Source organism: Ziziphus jujuba, chromosome 4 (genome assembly GCF_031755915.1).
Source record: "Ziziphus jujuba cultivar Dongzao chromosome 4, ASM3175591v1".
In the NCBI taxonomy this organism is placed as follows: Eukaryota; Viridiplantae; Streptophyta; class Magnoliopsida; order Rosales; family Rhamnaceae; genus Ziziphus; species Ziziphus jujuba.
Window position 1 is genome coordinate 32557122 of NC_083382.1, and position 25647 is coordinate 32582768.

A 25647-nucleotide genomic window follows, 5' to 3' on the forward strand; every position below is an offset into this window, starting at 1 on the left:
GGTACATCGGAACCTTGAAAATATCACATAAAATCCCCACCACTAATGATCTCCTTGCATGTCCATATAGTATCAAGAACGTCATCGCAACAGTGATGCCATAGAAGATACAAACAAAGCCAAGACCATATAGTACCTTTTTCTGCAGATAAATTAAATAGCAAAATTCATTCATTTAAAAAAAATATTATAGTTCATGATGCAAAATCTGTTAGATATTTATAATAGATAAAAATTATTTATGAAACATCATGATTTTTGATAGAAGGTTATAACTTACACTATTTCATCACTAACAGGTGTAATGTTTCCATGTATCTGTTTATATTCCAATCATTGTGTCTTTTTCCAATAAATGTGTCTTCTTTTGAAACAATGTATCTTCTCTTGAAATATTACGTCATTTCTTGAAATAATGTGTCTGTTTGAATCATCATATACCTTTTTGATATCCTTCTGAAATCTATAAATATCATATGGTACTATTGTTAAACATACTGGAAAAATAATTAATAACGTGTGAATAGAGAGAATTGAAACTTTGTCTGATTCGTGGTTCTTTGAATTTGGAGTGTTACTATTCAGAAAAGAGGTCGTTGTATCCTGCGAGACAATTGCTGTAAACTGTGAGCACCATAACAGAGCGAATATTGTCTTAAGGAAAGAGAGTTCAACTCTTGCCTCGATCGTTATATAAAGATCAATTTTATTTGAAATTATAATACAAACACAATACCTATGAGTTCGTCTTCTTTATCTCACTATAATTATTTATATATTGTTTGTAATATTTAATATACATTGAGATATTTATATATCAAAATCTTTTGGTCCGGAATTTTTAACTTACATATTAGCAACTGAACCAAAGAATTGTAGAGAAGCTATGTCTACACGTGAAGCTCTTTATTGGACAGAAGAAATTAATAGTGAAATTGAGTCCGTCATGCAAAACCATACATGAGAATTAGTAGATCTTCTACCTGGAAGTCAAACCTTTAGGTTGCAAGTGGATTTTTAATAAAAAGATGAAAGCTGATGGATCAATTAATAAATATAAGGCCAGATTAATGGCAAAGGGCTACAAACAAAGAGAAAGTGTAGATTATTTTGATAAATATTCACCAGTTACAAGAATTACATCTGTTCGAATGTTAATTGCTATTGCCGCATTAAAGAATTTAGAAATACATCAAATGGATGTAAAAACGGCATTTTTAAATGGTGAATTAGATGAGGAGATTTACATGGAACAACCTGAAGGATTTGCAGCTCCTGATAATGAAAATAACGTTTGTAAACTTGTAAAATCATTGTATGGTTTAAAATAAGCTTCAGAACAATGGCATCAAAAGTTTGACAATATAATGAAGTCAAACAGATTTAGAATAAATGAATGTGATAAGTGTGTTTATGAGAAAGACACTAAATATGGTTGTATCATTGTATGTCTTTATGTAGATGATATACTCATCATTGGTAGCACTAAAGAAATAATTCAAGCTACTAAGAAAATTTTGATTAGTAAATTTGAGATGAAAAATTTGGGTATCGCAGATGCCATTCTAGGAATTAAAATTTCTAGAACACAATATGGTTTTGTTCCGTCTCAAAAGCACTATATTGAAAAGTTGCTTAATATATATGACAAAGACAGTGACCGTATTTCAAAAACACCAATAGATTCAAACTTCCCATTATATAAAAATCATGGGAATGATGTATCACAATTAGAATATTCTCGAATTATTGGTAGTCTAATGTATGTTATGAGTTGTACAAGACTAGATATAGCTTACTCAGTTAGCAAATTGAGTAGGTACATAAGTAATCCAACTAAAGATCATTGGACGGCAATAATTAGAGTTCTTAGATATCTAAGACATACCATAGATTATGGATTACATTATACAAGAGATCCTGCTGTACTTGAGGGATACAGTGATGCTAATTGGATATCTGACTTAAATGATTCAAGATCCACTAGTAGATATATTTTTATACTTCGAGGTGGAGCAATATCTTGGAAATCTTCCAAGCAGACTTGTATTGCAAGGTCCACAATAGAATATGAATTTATTGCTTTAGATAAAGCTGGAGAAGAAGCAGAATGGCTTCGACATTTTTTAGAGGATATTCCAATATGGTCAAAACCTCTACCTGCTATTTGCATACATTGCGATAGTCAATCTGCTATTGGAAGGGCACAAAGCCAAAATTATAATGGTAAATCTCGACATATACGTCGAAGACATAATACTGTAAAACAATTGCTCTCAAATGGAATAATATCTATAGATTATGTGAAATCTAAAGATAATCTTGCGGATCCGCTTACTAAAGGTTTAACAAGGGAGCAAGTTTACTATTCATCGAGGGGAATGGGATTAAAGCCATTAATTTAGAGTTGTCTTGATGGCAACCCTACCTAGTTGACTAGAGATCCTAAGATCTAAGTTCAAAGGGACAACCGAATCTCGACTGACTCTACAAGAACACTAAGAGTTATATATCTCTACCCATTTCTATGATAATTAGTGTTGCCTATAATGTGTGTTAGGATAAGCATTACTTTTAATGACTCCTATACTTTGGAAATTCAAATGGGATTTTTACAGGAAACTTTTAATAGGAAGTCACCTATGTGAGTGTGAAGGGGCCGCTTCTATGAGAATTTTTATAGGCTTGAGTTCTCTAGAGCACTCATGAAAAACCAGGAATGTTCAGGGCCAAAATGAACACAACCAAAAGAACCAACAATGTTTAGGAGAGTGATTGTGTGAATTCTATTGTCTTGGTTTACAACAATGGCTAAAAGTTCAAGACATCATGTTCACTTATTAGCTTGTAAATCCGATAGTTTGTCACTAAGGAAGATTCAAAGCCAAAAGCTATCTTTCATAAAGCAATTTCTTTCCGAGTGAATTTTCTCTAAATGTGTCAATTTTTATTCATGTGGGGGAATGTTAGATATTTATAATAATAAAAAAATTATTTATGAAACATCATGACTTTTGATAGAAGGTTACAACCTATACTGTTTCATCACTAACAGGTGTAATGTTTCCATGTATCTGTTTATATTCCAATCATTATGTTTTTTCCTAATAAATGTATCTTCTCTTGAAACAATATATCTTTTCTTGAAATAATGTGTCTGTTTGAATCATCATGTCCCTTCTTGATATCCTTCTGAAATCTATAAATACCATATCGTACTATTGTTAAACATACTAGAAAAATAATTAATAATGTGTGAGTAGAGAGAATTGAAACTTTGTCTGGTTCGTGGTTCTTTGAATTTGGATTGCTACTATTTAGAGAAGAGATTGTTGTATCCTAAGAGACAATCGCTGTAAACTGTGAGCACCGTAGCAGAGCGAATATTGTCTTAAGGAAAGAGAATTCAACTCTTGCCTTGATCGTTATATAAAGATCAATTTTACTTATATATTGTTTGTAATATTTAATATACATTGAGATATAATGATCTAAATCTTAATTTACTAACAAAATCTTAATTAAAAAGTTATAATGATCTAAATATACCTCGCCTATGTTGTTGGTGTAGACGTAGAAAATGGCTAAGTAGATAAATTGGAAAAGCAATCCACACGGATTGACTGTAAGTACCAACAAGTTATTTGAATGCACAAACGGCATGGCATATAGCATCCAAAGAAGACAATTAAGCACTGTAGCAATGTACGGATAGGGATGAAGTTGTCCCACGCTTTGGTTCTGTATGATATTATAAAATGTAGGACTGCACCCAAATATTCAATTCCATTAATAAATAATAAATAACCAATTTTAGATACTAATTAATATTTTAAATCATCCACATTGCATGTAGTACTACGAGGTTGGAAAGAAAAAAAAAAATGATCTCTTAATAATAGAGTTGGTTTCATTGCCAACAATCAACAAAAAATCAATCATTTCATTGTATATATATATAATTTTTGTTTTTTTTTTTTTGAGACAGTTTATATATAGAAATTTTTATGTTCGGAATTTCACATTCATCATTTCCAAACATATTTTATTTTAATATAATTATATTTTCAACTGATCATATTCACTGATGCACATATATATATATATATATATATAACTTATAAAAATTCATTAAAAGAACAAAACCAAAAAAACCTTAAAAAAAGGCTGGGACAACAGAGTAATAAAATTACTATTTTAACTTTGGTTCTTCTAAATTCCTTATGTAAAGTAAGTTAGATATTGGTTTTCTCGGACCATTGCTAGATGCTTATAAACTGATAAAGTATAACTTGTTCAAATATTTTTAAAAGAGAAAAAGTGAGACTTACATTGGTGAAATTAATGTATAAGCAGAAGGAAATAATACTGCCTGCATGCACACAAATAACAAAACAATGGTAAGCACGGATAAATTAAAACCAATCTCTTTTATAAAATTTTCATAATCTTTTACTAAATTCTTTAAAAATATATATACATAGAGCTAGTACATATCTATGATTTCTAGCATGCTGTGAACCTTTTCTGCACTAACCATCTTCAAAGTTTTTTATGAGCTAAATAATGTCTGCTTTCAGAGAGGACCCACCAATCAAATTCTCTCCCTTTTACATCAAAGAGAAAAGTCCTTAAATAATGCAAACAAAAAAAAAAAAATATATATATATATATATATATATACACACACAGACACGCACTCTCTCTCTCTCTCTCTCTATATATATATATAATATATATATATATATATATATAGAAAGGGGCATAACTCAAAATGTATGCGAGATATACTTCTGTTCTGCTTGAGCAAATCTTGGTTATATTTAGCAGCTAATATATAAGCTATCTCATTCAGGAATTTTTTTCCCCCAAGTTATTTCATGAAATTTGCGTTACTTACCTAAGAAGAACAAAACATGAAATTTGCGTTACTTACCCAAAAAACAAAACATGAAATTTGCTTGCTTACCTAAAAAAACTAAAATTTGCGTCCTCATTTCATTAAAGCAGCACTTATTTAATGCATTGATTATCATTTGAAAAAAAAACCTAAGCATTGATTATGGTCTCTTCTTGTTTCAGGGAAAGATTTGAAATACTCCCGGAGTGCATAGAACTCACAACTCCTTCATATCATTTCTTGCCATGTGGTTAACTTTCCGCGTCATATAACACATCAGTCCTCTCTCCTCTCTTTCAAAACCGACACTTTCTCTCTCCTCTTTCTTCTCCTCCCCTTCTTCTCTTTCGGCATCAGACTAGTCTGTGGCAGACCAAAATATGAAACCACCAACTCTTCATCACCAAAAGTTGAAACCACCACCAATTTCCTTTAATCAAAAACCAGAAATGTGAAAGTATCAACTCACTTTATCAACAAAATTGAAAATAATGCTCTTTCTTATTCTTTCTCTTGGGCAGCTTGCTCCAAAATCTAGACCAATCTCTCATCAACAACCTTTGGCATATATGTGTTCATCATTATTAAAGTTGGTCTTTTATTGCCTTTATCGACATAAAAGAAAACCCAAATTTAATAGTCATTTAAACGAGGCTATGAGAGAAGGGAGTGAGTTATATGACCTGGAAAGTATTTCACATGGCATCCAATGATATGAATTTTACCATCCTTATCACTTTGTTCAGGTTTACTGATTATATATATTTCTATTTACGTTATCCCAACAAACCAACAAATTCTGATTTTTCCGTCAAATATACAAGTTTTTAATAATTTGTATAGGGCTAGAGAGAAAAATGTATAAGAATAAATTAAACCAACAATTTAGCCAAAAAAAAAAAAAAAAAACCAGCAATAATGTTTTATTGGCCAAAAAATAAGCAAACATTTTATTCATTTAATTTATTTTTTTCATTAATTGGAGATAAGTTCTTTTTTTTTTTTATCTATTTTTTAATTAATTCCTTGGCACTTATTTGTAGACCTTGATGGATTTGCAAAGAGAACGCAAAAATATATTTGAAGAAAAGAGCATTAATATGAATGGGTGCATGAAAAATGACTCCACTATATATGTATATATAATGAGGCTTACAAAACGACAACTTGGCTTCTTCTTTTTTTTATTTAGGGGATTTAATATTGATGCCTCCCTCATTTTTTTCTTTTATAAATATATATATATATATATATATTAAAAATAATAATTTTATAAAGATAATAGGTAGTGCCCTCTCTCAAAAAATTATATAGTGCCCTTTTTGTTTTTGTTTTTTTGAAATATTTATTATTCTCTTTGTATTTATAAAGTTTTTTTTTTTTAATTGTTAGTTTTCCCCTTATAAGCTGCTTTTTTTTTTTATGGGAAAACTATTGAAATTATTTTATGTTATTATTCATCCTAATTTTTTTTAATCTATTCTTGTAAATATTGGTGTGTATATGATTAAAACCATTATTTTATTTATTATCAATTAGCTCATTTAAAAAAAAAAATTCTTAGGAGCTAAAGGTTCTTATATGAGCAAAAAAAATTTATTTTAGTTTAAGGCTTAGTTTGGTAATGATTATGAGAAGCCTAAAATCAATTATCAAAGAATTACTATAAAAGTGTTTGGTAAAAATATAGCAAAGATGATTATTTGAGAAGTTTGTCGGTTATATAAAAGTTTTTAAAATCAAATTCAAAGTGATTTTAAATTTTTTATTTATTTTATAATTAGGATAAATAAATTTAAATTTCTATAATACCTTTAATTAATTATGATACTTTTATCCTATTAAATAAATATATTCAAATTAGAAAATTCTGTTATAAATAAAACATCAAATAAAAATTATAGTATGAATGAACCACTTTAATATCTAAATAAATTCAATATATATATATAGATAATCTTTTAGCTGTTAAGTATTTATTTTAAAATTGAGATTTGGACCCAAAAAAAAATCATATATTTAAATGTAATACTTATTATTGATCATTTATTGTATATTATTTAATTTTAGTATAAAAAATATCACAATATAACTACATATAAATTATTTTGTTTTTTAAATAACTTATATATGTTCATTTTAGTAATTATAAAATTTACAGTAATTCAATTTAATAAGTCACAAAATACTTATTTGTTACTTTTATACCTTATCCATTTTGTCAATATAAGTTACTAAAGACTTTAGTTAATAATTTTTTTCTTTTGCACAACAAAAGGATTTTTGGTCAACACCACTGTAATTGATATTTTCAAAATCTAAGTATTACCAAACTAAGCCTAACTCTAAATTATAACAAATAAATCATAATTTAAAATACAAAATTCATTTAGATGAAAATCTTCCATACATAATTAATAAGATATAGCAATTTACAGTACCATTGCTTTCAAAAGTATTCATTATTTATACAAATAACACCCGATAAATTAAATTTCTAGATCTGCCAGTGAGATCTTAAATCCTAACTTTTTTATTTCTTAAATAATTGGAGTGGATTTTACCCTTTTTTTCAGCCTAAGTAATGGAATCAAATGTCACAATTAAAACATGATTTAAAAAAAAAAAAAAAAAAAACTCAAGTCTTCTTAACATGAGATTAAGTGAAAAATCAAGTCTTCCTAATATGAGACTAATATATATATATATATATATATATATACATATATTAAACAATTTTAAAATTAGAACCATGTCTATATTTACTAAGGGGTTCATCAGTTTTAGGATGTTGGCTTGGTTTGCAGAGGAAGGAAAAAAGAAAGTGGAGAAAAGAGGAGGAAAAAGAAAGAAAGAACAGGAACAAGAGAAGGGAGAGAAAAAAAAATTTGACAATTATTAAAATGGGCCACGTAAGTTCACTTTATCTTAGGTATTAGATGTTTAGGCTAGTTGCACTACTGGCTTGTTTTCTAGCATTTGAAAGAAGATAAAAAGTAAAAACTAACGAGAGAGATTCTGTCAGAGACAGAGTATAGAAGTATACTGTTTAAAGAGTAAAATTTGCCTAAACCTGATTTGCTTCGACAATCTTTAAGAGGACCTTGCTGGTTACTCTTGTATTGTTTCTCCTCTATTTAAACCTTCGTTGCAATCCATCATCTACTACAGAAAATAACTTTTGAGAATAATACTCTAGTTGCAGAGAGAGTGAAAGTTCAAAGACGATGTCAAAGGACTAGTAGACGCTGGTCTTACAAAGATTCCAAGAATCTTCGTGCCCGAATAATCGAGGATCTACAAACACAATTATTGCAGCGATGACTAATCCAAGTTCAACATACCTGTCATCGATTTACAAGGTATTGATGTAGATGCAAAACATTCTTCATCGAGTAATCGATGACGTTAAATTTGCTTGTCGGAAATGGTGGTTCTTTCAAGTGGTTAGTCATGGAATTTCTGTCAATATACTGGATGATCCAGCATTTCATGAACAAGAGCCTGAGCTTAAAAGGAGTATCTATTTCAAGGGAGTACAAAAAGAAACTGCTTTATAATACGAAGTTTGATCTATACCAAGTTTCTGCATCAACATGGAGGGACACTTTGACATCTGTAATGGCACCTTGCCTTCCAGAACCTCTAGACTTGCCTTCTGTGTGTAGGTATGGAAATATTACGTGCTTTTTATAAGGAGTACTACTGTTTCATTTGATAATGCATGTTGAATTACCAGGTACGATATAGATATAATACCTGCTTTGATGGTTTGTCATGTCTATTAAAAAGTATAAGCTATTGGAAATATCATTACAGTAATATTATCTTAACACTTCTTTAAATATTTTGGGACGTCAGACCATTTCTTGGTTTAATTGGGCTATTTTTGACAGGAGTTGCCAAATTTTGAATACAAACTTTTCATTAAGATGCGCTTATGTCTAATTAAGGAAAAAAGCAGACAAACTCTAACATTATATTTAATTATATTTAATTAAGGAATTCATGTTGATTGGTGAATATATATGGCCAATTTCCAAATTGATTAAAAAAAAAACAACTTTTGGAAGGGTAAATATTCTAGGATCGATTAAGGCAGCCTGAGAGTTTTTTTTTACTCTAATGGAAATGAGATATAGAAATTAATAGTGTTGATATCTAGATTATTTTTTATGTGATATAGAAATTAATATTGTTAATATCTAGATGGTATAAAAATTAATATTGCTAAAGTCTTTCCTTTAATTGGCAGAAATAATAATTTTGATAAACAATTAATAATTTCAAGTAAAATTCATGCCCAAATGTAGCTATTGGCCCATATAAGTGTAAAAACACTTTTTTTTTTTTTTGTTTTTTTGGAAGCCAGCTTATACAATGAGACTTAGATGATTGCAGTAAAGAGTTATACCGCAAGCTTGGCAACATCATCTATGTCCTCCTTTGAAGTTGTTCCAACACCATCTATGTCCTCCTTTGAAGTTGTTCCAACACCATCTATATCCTCCTTTGGAGTTGTTTTGTAGTACCAGACATACAATGCCAGTTGAATTCCACCAGATATTCCACCTAGACCATTGCTAATCTGCTAGTTAATTAATAAATTAATAACATACTTCACAAATTTAATTAACCAATGTAATCTCCAAGGGTATGAAGTAACTACCAAGACGTAGATATCAAACTTTATAATGGCATAAGATGACCAGATTGGACCATTTAGGAAGTTAGCCAGCGAGAGATAAAATGGCATGTATTTCACACTCTTGGTTTTGATAACCTTTGCCTGTCATGAAGCTTTATTATATAATATATAACATTAAAATAATAAAATAACTAATGAGAGAATTACATACCATGATACTAAGTGGAGATATATACATTATGATGTTGAAGATATCACATAAAATCCCAATCACGAGAGACCTCTTTTTGGAACCATGTAATCTCAAAAGGTTACAACAATAATGGCATATATAGAAAATAAAAACAATGCCAAGCCAAGCAGTACCATCTTCTGCAGATAAATTAAATCAGGAAAATTCATTCATTTGAAAAATATTATAACCATGATACAAAAAATCTTAATTAAAAAGTCATAATATAATGAGATTATACACCCGGCCTTTGTTGGGGTCGTAGATAAAGAAAATCAATAGGTAAGTAAACTCAAAAAGCAGCCCTGGAGGATTGACAGTGAGCACAAGAAAGCTATGGGGGTGAACAAATGGCATAGCAAAGAACATCCATAAAAGACAGTTGAGCACTGCCACAATATATGGATACGGTTGAAACTCTTCTACATCCTTCTTCCGTACGATTTTATAGAATGTAGGACTGCGCCCAAGTATTGATGTTCATTAGTTAATTAATTATTGACCAAATATACCTACTAATTAATACTTTAAATCATTCAAATTGCATGCAGTACTTACATGTTGCATGTAAATTTTATATGATCATTTGATAAATGAAGTTTTTTGCTTTTAATTTTTTGGCTTTATAATTTATGTAGGATAAGTTTTAGAAACAAGTGACCCTCAAGTACCTGTAGGCTGTAGTGGTGGTGGATTCAGTTACAAAGGAAAAAGTTATTTAGATTATCTTGGTGATATGTTAAATGTGTTACATTGTTATAGTCATTTAAGAGACTTGTTTTTGTGAGCTCTCTATAAAGATTTTCTTGACCTATTGCTAGATATATATACACACACACACACACACATATATATATTTATATAGAATGATGAAATATTGCTTGTTCTTATAGGCAAGTGTTGTAAGAGAGAAAGAGAGATTACATTGGAGAAATATACAGGCTGAAGGGAATATTATTCCCTGCATGCATAGATATAACAAGACAATAGTAAACAAACGTTGAATGTCAAAATTCATATCTTTCATGAAATTCCTTAATATTTAACTAAATCCTTGAAAATCCAGCCATATATTTGTAAATAACAAATGTCATAGAAATAAAAATCAACATGAACAGAATCTTAGAGAGAGATTGGCTTAGACCAAATTTTTGGAACTGGCACATACCTATGATCCCTACAATATTTTGAGCCTTCTCCACACTCAGCATCTTCAAGAGAAACAGATGGAACAAAAAAATTTGAAAAAATTTCTAGTAGAACTGAAGACTGCGTACTCCGCCTCCCTTTAATATAATAATAACCTCTAGAATCTTCTGAAATTATGAGGAAAGCCCACTGCATTACACAACAACTACATGGATTAGCCAAAAAATATGAAACAAGATATGATTTTAATGAACTGAATAATCTTTGCTTAGAGAAAAAGCCTAGCTAGTAAATTAATTTTATGGCTTGAATCATCACACTCAAGGTGCCTTCCAGCATAAATGGAGTCATTGGGAAAGTAAGCATCCATTGTTAAGCTAGGGAACAAACAAATTAAACCACATTTTGTTGACTGAATAATTAGAAAACAGAGAAAAATGAAAAAGCATTCAAAACCGTCACAATCCTACTTCAGCAAATCTTCTATAGTGTTTCAATTTATGCGTCATCCACTTAGCCTTCAAAGTTCTGAATTCTGATACGGAAAACAACGGAAAAAACATTGGGAAATATACACTTAGAGGAAGAGAGCAACAGGAGGACAAAAAAGTTGCAGTGAAAAAAGTAACAACTCCCGCAGGATTTCCGAAATCCTAGGCTCCGGGAAAATTTGCTAACAGTAACGAGTACTACCTCTAGCATAGAGAGGATTGGCATCTTTTGTCAACTCATTTCTACTATTCTCCAGGAAATTTCGACTCCAGGTGTAAAGATATATATATATATATATATATATATACAGTCCGTCTGTGGTGCGGACTACATTATTGGTGACGATTTTTTATAGTATTGGTGACGACTTTCTAAGAAACCGTCGTTAATACTATGAAAAACCGTCACTAATACTGCGATTCTTATGCGCACCGTTCTCACCATAGAATTTCCATATATATATATATATATGTAAGGCTTTGCCTTCTGTTTTATGCCAAGAATGGAATTAAAAACCTTAAGCTTTTATAGTTTTTTTTTCTTGCTCTTTCTAATTAAAATATAGCAATTAAGAACTTTGTTTAGCTATCGATAATAATTAGAACCATTATTTCATTATTTTCATGGAGAAAATTTATTAATATGTTGACTTATTCATAACCCTTCTTTCAGTATTATTTTGTATATTTAATTTTTATATTTCCTCTATTCATGAGAGATGCTTGGTGTTGCACTTTTCAATACACATTATCTTTAATTTAAAAATTATTTATTTTAATTTAATACATATTATCGTTAAATTAAAAAGAAAATGATAAAGATGTTTTTAACCAAAAAGAAAAAATGGAGTAAGAAAAAGAAAGAATATGGACATTTTCAATGGACAAAAGAGAAAAAAAAATCAACAAAAAATGAAGAGAAAAGATGGGGGAAAAAACAAGAAGGAAGAAAGAGGGAATAAGAATTAAAAAGAATATGGATATCTCAATTAAAAACAAAAAAAAAGGGAAGAAATCAATAGAAAATGAAGAGAAAAAAGAAACAATTAGTTGAACAAAGGAAAGAGACTTACGTTGTTTTTGGTAATAATATACTATTAAAAAAATTTAAAATTTATAGGTTTACTAAACATTACGTTTAATTAAAAATTCTTCCACGATCCAAAAAATAAGAGTTTGAAAGTAATCCCGTGCACGCATTTAATGCGTTGCTTTTTTCGCCTAATTTTGTGGTAGATGTGAATTTGGAATGGTTTTGTTGATCCGGTGGCTTACTTCGTGAATTAGAAGAAGTGGATTTTATTTAGAACTCTGCCTTGGTTTAATCTTACAGCTTTAGAGGCTCACAGGTTAAATGCCATGATCAAAATGGCTTTGAATGCTAATCATTGTCGTGTTGGACTCTATCTAATCTATTATTTTCCAGTAGGATAAGCAAGGCAAATTATTAAAATAAAAAAAAAAATAAAAATAAAAAAAAAAAAAAAAAAAAAACTAACTAACTTTCTTCTAACGGTGGTCCAAAATTTTCCTTTTATTCTTTTTCGTTCTTTCTTCTTTTTCATTTTTATTTTTTTATACCTCACCTCTCTAGTGCCACTGCAGTGAGACGTGCGCACCGACCACGTCAGATTCTTATAATGCTCACTGTACTCCGGCTATTCGACCACCATGGCGACTATCCTATTAGCTATTCTATTAGTTTTCCTAGCGGTTATAGTCTTGCTTATGGGATTTGGGTTTTTGTTCACTCTCTATGCTTGTATAGCCGAAGCATTGGTTGATGCACTAGCGGTGGAAAGGCCTAGCCGTGAAAACAAAAGCATGTCTAAAGATGAGATAGAGAAGCTTCCCCAGTATGACTATGTAGCCAAAGCAACAACAACAAGTACTAGTACTAGTGACTTAGTAGCTGATCAGTGTGCAATTTGCCTAGAGACCTTTAAGATGGGTGAAAAGTGTAGATTATTGCCCTCTTGTAATCCCAGTTTTCATGCTCATTGTGTGGATGAATGGCTCCTGCAAACACCCATTTATCCAATCTGTCGAACCTCTGTAGATTCTCAGTGAGGAGAGGAGATGAAAATAGAAGCCGTAGATCACGAAGCAGAAATCTGGGGAGAGACAGATAGTAGTACAAGGTAACCAATCCACCGAATTGAGAGATATTCAAACACAGGAAAGTATAGAGCTTAGTATTATAGTTGAATGAAATGGAATACAAATAAGTATAGGCAGATTTTTTTTTTTTTTTTTTTAAAGAAAAAACTTAGCTTGGTGGATATAAATGATATATATATTGATATATTTAACTTGGTTGAGTGGATATAAGTGATATGTCGTTTAGATAAAGTTTCTAAAAACATTTTTAATTGGTTATGTGGATTGCTATATTTGGTTGTGGCATTAGAAAAAAGATTAAAAATAATAATAATAATAATAAAATTTGAAAAAAATAAATAAACCTTCAATATCTCTGTCAAGCCGTGGAAAATTATAAATAAATAAAAAATTAGGAAAGAAAAACCTCCACGAACATGGTTATAGGCCCAACCTTTTTCTTTCTTTTTCTTTTTTTATTATTATTTTTAAACTATTTTATTATTTGTAAGCTTTGCATTTCCCAAGACTTGAACCATTCTAGCTTTAGTAAAATAAAGGGTCAATTAACCAGACACCTTTTATTCCCTATCTACCTTTCTGTTAATTACGATCAATCTCTATGATAAAATATTTCCCCTACCTGCATGAGCTGAATTACTTATTATACTAATCTATGGTTTTCCTCAAAATTCCGTGCTGAATTCTCAAACATTAAAATGTAAAAACAATCACAGAAATCTTAAAAGCAACATTTGAGCCTTTAATAGTTTTAATATATTGAATTCTTAATAGAACATGCAGATAGATATCGTACAAGTTGTAACTGCTAGAAATTTTCAAACTAGCAAGAATTACCACACTCCCTGAGACTCGTTTCCTACTCAAGCAGGTTTTCGAGCGTTGGAACCATTGCCCCAAGCTTTCTCTTACCAAATAGCCTCCACTTCCTCAAATGTCAAGCCCCTGGTCTCAGGCAAAAAGGCAATCACAAATAGAAAAAAAATGCAATCGCAGCCACACTGGTAAGAACTAAGAATGCTGTACCAGTCCCTCCTGCTTCAGCAATCGAAAGAAATGTCAGGGCAACAATTAAGTTTGAAATCCAACCATCCAACCATAGAGTCCACTTTTCTAACCTGATGATTCAACAAAGAATGCCAAAGAGAGGATGAGAAGAGATATGACTACACCGAATAAAATTGTGAGTGCTAACTTCCTTTGTCCTACATGGTCGATCAGGTAAATGCCAAGGCTCTTCCTGTGGCATTTGTGGCAGGCTGGCAGCTAATATGAGGGAACGTAGAAGTGCCAACCAGTAGGGAAGGAAGCCAGCCATGTGGACAATTTTGAGCTGTGGCACTAACTGCATTGATACCGATGAATTGCCGAAACACCTGAAAACATCACAAATTTCTATCACCATATATTCTCAATTCATGACCAGTTTCGGAGTTAACAAATTATAAGAAACATTTTCTAAAGCATACTCTACTCAAATACTATACATTAAATGTACAAACTACTACTTTTAAAACTGATCAAAATCCATACTAATAGTCATCAGCAGATGATACAGAAGGCGATAGCAAAAAGTCAATAATTGAATTTTTGGGACTGATCAATTATCTTCATAGAAGACATAAACTCTGAACTCCTTGTACCAAATTAAACTACCAGGAAAACCAGTGTTTCTCTATTTGATAGGTTCATCAGCAACCATGGTTCACTGTCATAACATGGATTGAAAGGCTAAATAAAATTTACTTTAGAGATGCCAAAAAGTATAGCCTGAAGAATACAAGCTGAGAAGTCAAAGAACCGCATTAAAAATTTTTATCATAATTATCAAGATGAGTATCTGTCATGCAATGATTACACTAAAGTAGTGCTTCTTCATCAATGGAAATCCTTGAATTACAGCATAATTGTTTTATGCCATTTCAGGTTCAGATCTTTGTAAAAATGTCCAGGCTGGAAGTTCACGCTAAAATCAAAGGTAATGTTCATAATCAATGCCTGCCGTCCTATTGAAACTTTAAAATGTTAATGCTTATCTATTCAGCATGCCAAGTTTATTTAGCATTCTTGAATCAGCAATACTTTTGTTGATACCCATTTTCATCCCTCCTTCAAATGGCCATTCAGCACCCTCAAATTTTCAAGTATTTTTTAACCTCCACGAGCCTCACATAGGGCAAAACAAAGTTTAATCTTATAAGACCACATTTCTACCTCTGTGCTTATTTTAAAAAGTAATATAAGTTTTGCTGCATCTCTTAGACTCCACCAACTGATGGAAGCACACAGCTAAATTTCAATCCTGGAAGAGCTTTGATGAACTGTACGTCTCATTGACAAACCCCAGTCACCACACTAAAAGTTTCTAACCAAAGTTTGTTCCCTTGAAGTAATTTCATGCAAGTTGGGAAAGCCACTCTCCAGGGACAACTTTGAAGCAATGATCCATCCAGGTTATTAAGAAAACCAATTTTTATGGTATATTTACTTCACAAAAGAACAGAAAATTAAGAAACAGATTCTGAAGAAAATTATTTCCAACAACAAATAGCTCTTGCATTTCCTTTCATATCTTTATTCAACCCCAATTTGTTAGAGAGGACACCGTTATAACTAAAGCAAGGAACCTAACTAAGCATCCCAACACCCTAAGCTAAGAACAAACCTTGACATACGTTCAACAAAACTGCCAAAAGTGCATATCTTTGATCAGTTGTTTTCTTTCACAAGAAGTTCCTTCTATCAATTTGTTTCAACAAGAACCACTCACAGCCCGAAATTTCATAAAGGTAGATGTCAAATGGACAAATTTGTTATGGGCAAATCAACTCAACAAAGTCTTTATATATATATATATATATGTGAAAAAATTTGACAAATTTTGTCAATCTCTCAAAAAGTCATAGCAAAATTTAGAGCCAATTTAAAATCATATTAGGACAAATCCTATATATCAATATGAAACCTATATAAATCAACCTATATAAATCAACCTAGAAAGGTCAAGTAACATGAACATGAATAGAATCTGAAACTCCACCCAATAAGTGAATATAGCCAACTATAACCAAGAAACACACACAAATCCAGTACACTTAACAAGTTGATTGGATATTTTCAACAGCAAAACTTACCAAACTAAGCAAAGAGGGAAATACTAAAAACGTTCTCATCCTTTTCCAAACACTATTGATAATGCTCTTCAATTTTCAAGGATAACCTTCTGCTTATAAATTACAGGAGGTCATATTAGCTACACATTCATTGAAGTAGTAAGAAATATGATTTGCAATAGACAAGAAGTAGAAAAAATATTACATGATTTGCAATAGACAAGAAGTAGAAAAACTTAAAATAAAATAAAATAAATAAGAGCTTACATTTCTAGCAAGCACGGTGAATGATGATGAAAACATCCCAAGAGCAGGTATTGGTAATTAGTATTACATTCTGACTAACAATGTCATTATTCTATTTCTGGCAACACAAGAAAACTCTTGTTACCTGAAGTCTGACATTGGCCAGAAATGCAAGTCTGATATCTGTTCTTCTGAAAACATCCCAATAACTGACCTCCTCCTTTTGCTGTAAGTCCTCCAATTGAGAAGAAAGGTAGGCAATCTCATCCTCTAAGCGAGGGAATTCATAAATTTTGCAAAGCACAGAAATTGCTTTAGCTTTATCACTCTGCAGATTAACACGGAACTATTAGCATAATTATAAACGACGAAAGAAAGGAAGAGCAAAATATTGGGAAACAAATTTGCCGTTTAAAAAAAAAAAAAAAGTATTATATACCTTTATAAAAAGCCAACGGGGGAGATTCTGGCAGAAAGAGCATGAGACAGAATTGAGCTGATTTGCTTGCAAATCATCCATCTCCACGTCCCAGGGACCTGCACATGCATTAAGATGTTAAATTGATATCAAAGAATGGAAAAATCAATTCAAAATTTTAACATGGCATAAGAAATTCATCACACTTAAAAATTTCATGAAATAAAAGACAACCCAAACTCAAACACTTAACGCCAAATAAAAAACACCAACGAATGAATTAGGATATTCATGTGTTAAAATTCAGTGGCAAAAGTTTGGCCCAAACCAGATGCTAACCAGACAAACAATATTCAGAGTATTCACAAAATTCGACATAAGAAATATTTTCAAAATCATCTACATATTGATAATAACAAGTTAAGACCTTAATATTTTAACATCAGAGCAAAGAAACCGTAAAGAAATACACTCAACAGACTTCTTTTTGTCTTGACTCACTTTCTATCATCCAATTTGTACCTTGATAAAAGTTTTATGTGCCATCACAAACTTCAAATATGAGCAAACAGAATCTATTTATATTTTCTACTTAATGACAGTTTCTGTTGTTTTGTTCAAAAACTAAAACTTCTTGGTTATTCCTTTCAAATGTAGAAAACACTGGAGCTAAACATGTTGGACAGAAAAACTGTCAAGCTATGATAGAGAAATACTGTTCGTATAATATACAGGGCATAAATTAATAGCATGCTATCAACTCTAAAGGACCATGCATAATCTATCCCAGGCAGGAAAGATCAGAAGAGAGTCCTTTTCTCTCTGTGAAATCATATAATAGCAAGGCCCATATTCTATCTTTGACGCTGCCCTTCAAAAATGCAAAATCAAAAACCTTTCATGCTAACAGAAAAATAATGATCAAATAAGACAATTTGGGCAGCAATAGATTATGCATAAAGGAAGTAAATTCACCTACTTAAAAAGCCATTTTAAAATTTTATGGGATACGGGGTCAAAATACAGAATAAGGGATAAGGAGAAAAAATAAACAAAATAAAATAAAAAGGCAGAATCATTCTCTATAATGGGATATAACTTCTAACTTTCATGTCTGTTGTCCAGAATGGGTCATTATTATCTATAAATAGACACTACATATTACTCAGTTCAAATTCTACAACAACTTTACCTAACTTTGATCATTGAAACAAAAGCCAACAAATGTTGAGACTTTGCATTTCCACATTGCACATCTCAAAAGAATTACACTACCAATAAACATAGTTACTTGTCCCTAAGCCTAGATGACAATGGTAATCCGTGTTTAGCTCAAGTCCTATATCCCTAAGCCTAGATGACAATGATAATCCGTGTTTAGTTCAAGTCCTATATCGATCAGGACCTATGTTCATGAAAATCCCTAAACCCCTAATTAAGTCTTATACAGCCGCAAAAGGAGAAATAAATAAACAAAGTTACTTACATTGACAGAGCTCATTGGCTATGGTTATGTAGAAGAATCCATCATCTAACTGTACAGCACAAGCTGAAAAAATTCTGATGGAGAAGAGGAATGCAATAAGCAGCAGCCAATAATTTGTTCACAAAAGCCTTAAGATTATCCACGGTATTAACAAATGTTCATGAAATCATGTACATGAACCATACTTAATTAGTTTGTAATAACTAGTTCATTAATATCTCTAGAGAAATATACCATATTTATTATGTGTTTTCAAGTTCATATAAATAGATCTCTATATGAAGAGAATATCAAGGATAGCAACGAATACTAATTATTCTTTGGCTTTGTGAGATGCAAACCAAACCTAGGTGTGATGCCTATTGTTCATGGAAGTGATTTCTAGAAATCTACTAGGTGTGATGCTAATAATTTATCTTAAACTTTCATTCTTGTTTTAGTCCTACATCAAATTCATATTATAAATCCATAACCATCCTCAAGGGAAATTCAAGACTTGATTTTAGGCAAAATATATATAAATATATAAGTTAGGTTAGGAAGTCCTCATGTTACTCAATTTGGTCCATTGATTAGCATGGATAAATATACAGTTCCTAGTTAGTAATATTAACAACTTTATTATCTTAAATATTCCAGTGAAGAAAAGGAACGGTAAAAATGTCTCCAATGAGTCAGTATTATATTAGGTAAAACAAAATCTCTTTCAGGATCAGTTAAAAACTTAAAATCAATTAGGTAAAGGAAAACAGCTAGCACCTTAAAGTACAAAAACATCATATAAAAAGTAGAAAAATAAAAATAAAAAGTACCCCTTCAAAATCAATAGTGAAAATAAGTGAAAGTAATGTCATGTTAGGCAAAAAGCAACTAGGCACATATTTTCTTCAAGTAAAATGCTAATAGGTGTCTCATTAAGTACTTCAAAATATCAAAATAAAACTAAATGGTATAAGCTAGATAAGTCTAATCTCCGTAAAAGCAAGATTTACAAGATAGGAAAGAATTGTCCACCAGTTATCATGATCCGCATCATAGATTCTTACTCACAATATCATTTTCTCATTGCAAATGCTTAATGGTATAATTTCAAGTTTAAAACTGGAGCATATTAGAGAAGAATCAATCAAACTATTATATTATATTTTATATTTTCACCCTTATAGCTGAGAGAAGAAAATTATATATCAATCAATTAAAACAATGGCTGTCATTTTTTCTTTAAGAAAAAAAAAAAATCCTTGAAATTCAGTATAGATTATAAACAAGCTCAAAGACACTAATTGCGGGACTCCAATCAAATCAAATAAAAAAGAAACTGATTCCAATGTTACCGGTATCGTATCCGGAGAGCAAACCACCAAAATTCCCGCGACGACAGTAAGACCCTGAACATAAAGAGTTCTTAAAATACAATCCAAACAATCACTCCCTGATTAAACTCTTAATTTTAATTTCGACATTATTCCCAAACTTATACATAGAACCTGCTCATGCTCAGTCAGAAGAAGACATTGAGTAAATGAGCTTGGAACCTATGGAAGGGTGAGAGAGGAAGGGAGAGTGAGTCTTTAATCATTCATAAGGAAGAGCGATTTGATTTTATTGGTGGTGCATGATGATTCCAAATGGACCTTCGTGTGTATTAACAATTTTCCACCCGCGCAAGTACCGGAGAAAGACAAGTTGGCATTGTCCAGTCAGCAACTTTGGTAACATCGAAAACTCACATGGGAATTAAATTTTGGATTATACGCATGTGTGTGTGTGTATAGATATATATATGTATGTTGTATATATACTCTATATATGATATAGAAGAAGAAACACAGAAGAAGAGAGAGAAAAGCTCTGTTCTTCAAAAAGGGCGCTTTGAAATGCAAATTCCTTCGAGGTTCCATTTTCTTGATGCTCATAATATGTATTTCTCACTGACAGAATTTGGAATTGGTACGAAATTTTTAATTTTTGTTTTAAATGTTTTTGTTCTTATTCTAGTTTCTTGTTTTAAAATGGATATTTGCTGTGGTTCTTTTTGCAAGGCATCGTGAGAAATGTTTTATTTTATTTTATTTTCACTGTATGTACATTTTCGTGGAGAATTTTTAAGTTGTCTCTTTTGATGGAAAATTACTGGTTCTAATAAATGTTCATATATATGATTATTTCACGGTTTGCCTAGAATATGATGGAAAGGAGGGTGGAGAGAAGAAAGTAAAATATTGCATTGTTTGTTTTCATCACTTCCCCTCAAGATTGTGGGTTATCAGATCGGTCAATTAGGTTCCAGGATTGGGCTTCTTTTTTTTTTTTTTTTTTTTTTTTTTTTAAATGTCCAATAACAAAAAGTTGAAAGTTTGATCTTGCTTTCACTATTAGGCTACAATCTCTCAACAATGTTACAGAGTGTACCCAGAATGGGTGTGTGGAATTGTTAGAAGGTCATTTAGTTTTGAGGTGCTTCTTTATTCTTAACAGAAAGATGTTGTTTTTATTAGGAATTTTGGTGTGATAGCCGCACAGAAGTCGTCGAATTTTCGATTCAAAAATCACCTCCAAAAGAACTATGAGGTGAATTTGAACGAAAATTTGGCAATAGTTAGCGACTCTCAAGAGGTCCCTTGGTTGTTCTGTAATTTGTGGATCGGTATGGGAAGATTATGCAATCTACTAAACACTCAGAGTTCTTGGAAGGATGGGGAATTAATTCAGATGAATTATGGTAATTTCTTTGACTGGAACAAGTTTTGGGCAAATGATCACAGCTGGTTGATCGTATTATTCATCTTCAATTCTGTACTCACTTTTGGAATTAAAGGTTTGTTATGTTTTTGTTATGCGGTGTGTTTCTTGAATCATTCTGATTCACATGAATTTTACAAATAAGCTAGTTTAAATATATTTTTGTTGCTTCTGCTACTAAGTATTTGGAATTACGACTTTGCTTATTAGAGTTGAGAAAGCAATGTAATATAGTGACATCATTTATCAAAACGAGAAACAATCAGATTTTTGCTCTTGCAGCTGATTATTTTTGGTGCTAAATGATGGTTACACCGTCCGTGTGGCTGACAAGAAATCAAAAACTATTTATTGGGTACTTCTGTTCTGTAGACTCGCTTAGGACTTTTTTAGGGCTCGTTGTCAATGCAGAGGTAGTCTTTTCCTCTTGCACATTGGCCATCGGATTTTGCAACCTTATGTATTTTGCCTATAAGGGTTTCAGGATCTTGTTCCGAAGGCTCGTTTTGTTAATGGTTTACTGATCAATTTTAGCGGCCAATCTTAATACTGCTCTCAACTTATTAGCTAGGTTGGCATGGAGGAATTTTGATTCCTGCTGTGGATTGTCTTCCTTGTGCTAGTGAATTGTGATAAATATAGTTGAGTTTTATAGTGCCACTTTAGTATACCTTGAAACATTATTTTGGACTGAGAACGAAAAGGTTTGGTAGAAGAATCAGTTTGTAGTTCTAAAACCACCCTCATTGAAACTTAACCTAATTAAGTCCAAAACCACCCTCATTGTTTACTGTTATTCTTATTCTCTGTTGGTTTTCCCTTGTGCTAAGGGTCTTGATTGATTGGTATAAGGCAAAGATAATCAAGCACATGTTGTTTTATGTAGCTGCAAGTGAATGAGGTTTTCCTTTCCAGGATCCAGATACGGTAATAGAGTTCAAAAGGTATATGCTAGTTATTGTTTTGTTTATTATGAAGAACTGAAGATTAGGGTGTAAAACATCATGGTTCTAACCATATCTTGTCGTTGCAAATCTTTTGGCCTACTATGCAGGGATTTCCAGAGTCAATATGATGATCACAGGATACTTTGTCCTATAAAATTTATAGCAAGTGCATTGGCTTATTAGATTGTCGGTTGCTGGAAGAGGACATGGACCATAATATTGAGATGAATAGTTAAATTTTATTAGTTAATTAGCTATGAGCTGATGCTGACTGGGTCTTTGATCCAACTAGTAATTTTTCCAATTTCCCCTATTAGAATTAGTGTGACAGCTTGTGAAAGCTGTAGAAAAAGAAGGATATGGAGGTGAGAGATATATTCGGCTGCTTAAGTTTCAGGGGAAAGTTGGCCAAAGCTACTATATACTTCATCTGATTACTCCAGGGAAGGTAACTTGGAGGTTCATTTGGTATTTGTATGGCACTGGAGAAAAGCAACTGCATGGTGTATTGTGGATCCCGGCTTCAGCTATTTCTTGTCAAATTCATGTCAAGAAGCCATCGTAAAATTTATTTTTGTGTTTTTTATTTTTTTATGTTTTTGTTTTTCTGGATGGAGCACTCATTGCACACACATGCTTTTCTTCAACGCTACCCATTGAAGATATTGAGACACAGTTGAAGAAAGATGGTTTTATATAGTCTTGTAGATCAATCTGGTGTATGATATATAATGATTGTTGAGTTCAAAACGTACCAGTTTCTATATGCCTCTTTTGCAAGATCGAACACAAGTCTCCTAGTGAACAGTACTGGAAATTGTGACTTCGTTTTGTCGCGCATTCAAAGGTCTTTGATGGAATTATGTAAAGGGTTAAAATAGTGAATGGATTTGTTGGGGGCCCTCTACTCTGGCTCCTGATTCCTGAAATTGTCAGAAAACAATTAAGGTTGGGTTGGTTTTGCTTTTTCATTTTCTGTGTTGGTAAAAAAGCAACTTTGAATGTGCAACCCCAATACACTTACTTACACGTACTAATAGTACCAAAGGAGTCGGCTCCCTTGATTAAAAGCAACTTTGGTTTTGCTTTTCTTCATTTTCTGTGTTGCTTTTTTCATTTTCTTTCAAGAACTTGTAGTATTAATTTCAAGAGTCTGATTACATTTACTTGTTCAAGAAAGCTTTATTTGAACTTTTTAAAGCCATAAGTTTCACGGCGATCGGAGGACAAAAATTTAGGGAATTATTATTAAGATCTTATTAGTTCCTAGATCATGTAACAGATGCTGACTGGATATATAATGTGAGGGAGCAACACGAATTGAGTGAAAAGCTTAATATTATTATTATGAACAGCAATACATATATACACTGTGTACAGCAACTGGACCAGAAAAGATAAAGACACACTAACTAACAGATATACACATACAGTAGATATCACACAAAAGCATAAAAGAGATAGAGACAGTATAACAATATTATCCTTTCATATAAAAGGGCACTCAAATGTATGCCTATGCGTGAAGACCATTTAGCTCATCGGGATTTAATTTCTTTGTTACATTCTGATTGTTTCCTGGAATAAAGTGCTTTCTTTTGAACCCAAAAAAAAATGAGTCTGATACATTTACTTGTTCAAGAATTCTTTTAGAAATATTCTATATTGAACTTTACAAATTTCAAAGCGAGTTAAGGAAATTGTAAAATTTTTTGGAAATTTTGAACCGTTTTGCCAATACTATTTCTCAAATTTTTTGAAGTACAATTAAGACATTTGTGCCGTTAATTTTTTGTTAATTGGCTACTTTTTTATTTTATTTTTTATCCTTTGACTGTCAAAACAAAAAAAAAAATTTATATAAAAGAGAAAACCATATTATTTTTTCACCTCATATAAAGAGAAGTATAAACCTTGTTCCGGAACAGAGAAAACCCTATTATAAATTTATATGTTACCTCCTTAATTTTTTTTCTTCTTTTATTCCTCTATACATATGCATAAATTCTACATCCAACGTTTCATCAAATTGGATTACTGATCCCTCACTTTTTCTTTTTTGTAAATTTGCTTATTGTCCTAATATTAGGACTAAAATGTAATTTTTAATTTTCAAATTTAAAACATTTAATTGGCTATCGGGTTTAAATTTGTTGCATTTTAGTTAAATTGTATTTTTTGCCTATCATATTTAACAAATATTAAAATGTAATTTGTTGTAACTTGGACCCTCTACTTTTAATTTTTTACAATTTTAGGCCATCTATTTAAAAAAAATGCATTTTAATACGAATAATACTAGAAGTATGCACTAAGTCTACCAACATATCTAGTAAGAATATATATGTTATTATTTGATTTTTTTATATCTGATAATATTTATCTCTTCAAATGTTTACTTATATATTTTTAAATTATATTAATATGTTAACCAACCAAATAATGACATATGTACAGTTGATAAATATATTGGTAGAATAGGTGTTATTGATATTCACAAATTATTAACTCATTTACCAAAAATATAATTGGACTAAAATACAACAAATTAAAATTTGAAGACTTAAATTGGAACATTTTAAATTTTGAGGCCTGAAAATATGACTTATCCAAATTAAAAGAGATTGAAGTGTAATTAACCTAGGAAAAAAAGAAAAAAGAAAATGAGAGTAATTGCGAGAAAGAGACATGTTGATGCAGTATGATACAACAGGTAACCTTATAAAAAGTTGCTACAAAGCTCTTAATTGATCAACACGAATGAATTGTACTTAGATGCTTCGTAAAACCGTACCAATCTATGAGAGAAGTTGATGGATAAGTAGGCTTCCTGTTTCGATTCACGGAATGTGATATGGGATACAATGGGCGTGACACAGTAGTTTTAGGGGCGTTAAGACCGGAGCTTTTTGTAGTGCTAGCAGAAATGCAAGTGAATGAATCCCATCCCCAAGCGAGTAAAGTGCTTACACCCCTTTATTAAAGAGGCTCTTTCTACTTCTCCCTTTGATCTTGTGTCCTAAGCCCATATGTCCTGTCCCGTTGTTATCAAAAAGAGGATCATTCGTATATGTTATTTTTGACAGAACAATGAAAAAATTGACTAAAATCAAGGTTTTCCACTCTGGATGAATATATCTCCGCGGCCTTCCGA

The 25647-nt window shown here is 31.3% G+C and overlaps 2 protein-coding genes, 2 long non-coding RNA genes and 1 pseudogene across 7 annotated transcripts; 2 read left to right on the forward strand and 3 right to left on the reverse strand.

The window, feature by feature from the left end:
- Positions 1-3514: 3514 nt before the first annotated feature.
- LOC125421822 (uncharacterized) lies at positions 3515-4632 on the reverse strand. The gene is made up of 3 exons (XR_007240156.2): positions 4538-4632; positions 4332-4372; positions 3515-3766 (listed from the first exon to the last, which is right to left on the reverse strand). It is a non-coding gene; the product is annotated as an uncharacterized LOC125421822 (long non-coding RNA).
- Positions 4633-9308: 4676 nt separating this feature from the next.
- On the reverse strand, positions 9309-11103 carry LOC112491272 (bidirectional sugar transporter SWEET6b-like; annotated as a pseudogene).
- Positions 11104-13030: 1927 nt separating this feature from the next.
- Positions 13031-13650, forward strand: LOC107415116 (RING-H2 finger protein ATL14). The gene has a single exon (XM_016023400.3). It carries the CDS (start codon positions 13092-13094, stop codon positions 13488-13490), a length of 399 nt encoding a protein of 132 aa, XP_015878886.3. The 5' UTR covers positions 13031-13091; the 3' UTR covers positions 13491-13650.
- A 612-nt stretch (positions 13651-14262) lies between these two features.
- LOC107415127 (inositol transporter 1) lies at positions 14263-20278 on the reverse strand. 3 transcript variants are annotated; one of them, XM_048472684.2, is made up of 7 exons: positions 20139-20278; positions 18805-18878; positions 17340-17437; positions 17046-17228; positions 16676-16764; positions 14660-14917; positions 14263-14576 (listed from the first exon to the last, which is right to left on the reverse strand). In XM_048472684.2, the coding sequence occupies exons 1-5, from the start codon at positions 20198-20200 to the stop codon at positions 16744-16746; spliced, it is 438 nt and encodes a 145-aa protein (XP_048328641.1). In that variant the 5' UTR covers positions 20201-20278; the 3' UTR covers positions 14263-14576; positions 14660-14917; positions 16676-16743. The 3 variants fall into 3 exon arrangements, with proteins under 3 accessions (XP_048328641.1, XP_048328638.1, XP_048328639.1); XM_048472681.2 differs by lacking the exon at positions 16676-16764; XM_048472682.2 differs by lacking the exon at positions 16676-16764 and having other exon boundaries at positions 14263-14579.
- Positions 20279-20615: 337 nt separating this feature from the next.
- Positions 20616-23588, forward strand: LOC107415128 (uncharacterized). Of its 2 annotated transcripts, XR_007240511.2 has the most exons (4): positions 20616-20754; positions 21303-21622; positions 22433-22490; positions 22601-23588. It is a non-coding gene; the product is annotated as an uncharacterized LOC107415128 (long non-coding RNA). The 2 variants fall into 2 exon arrangements; XR_009638737.1 differs by having other exon boundaries at positions 21303-22490.
- Positions 23589-25647: the final 2059 nt, after the last annotated feature.

Coding starts and splice junctions, on each gene's coding strand:
- LOC107415116 (XM_016023400.3), top strand. CDS start 13,092: ATGGCGACTATCCTATTAGCTATTCTATTAGTTTTCCTAGCGGTTATA.
- LOC107415127 (XM_048472681.2), bottom strand. CDS start 20,200: ATGTTCAGGGTCTTACTGTCGTCGCGGGAATTTTGGTGGTTTGCTCTC. Junction 18,879..20,138: donor GCTCTCCGGATACGATACCG/GTAACATTGGAA, acceptor CTTCTCCATCAG/AATTTTTTCAGCTTGTGCTG. Junction 14,918..17,045: donor TGGCCAATGTCAGACTTCAG/GTAACAAGAGTT, acceptor TGATGTTTTCAG/GTGTTTCGGCAATTCATCGG.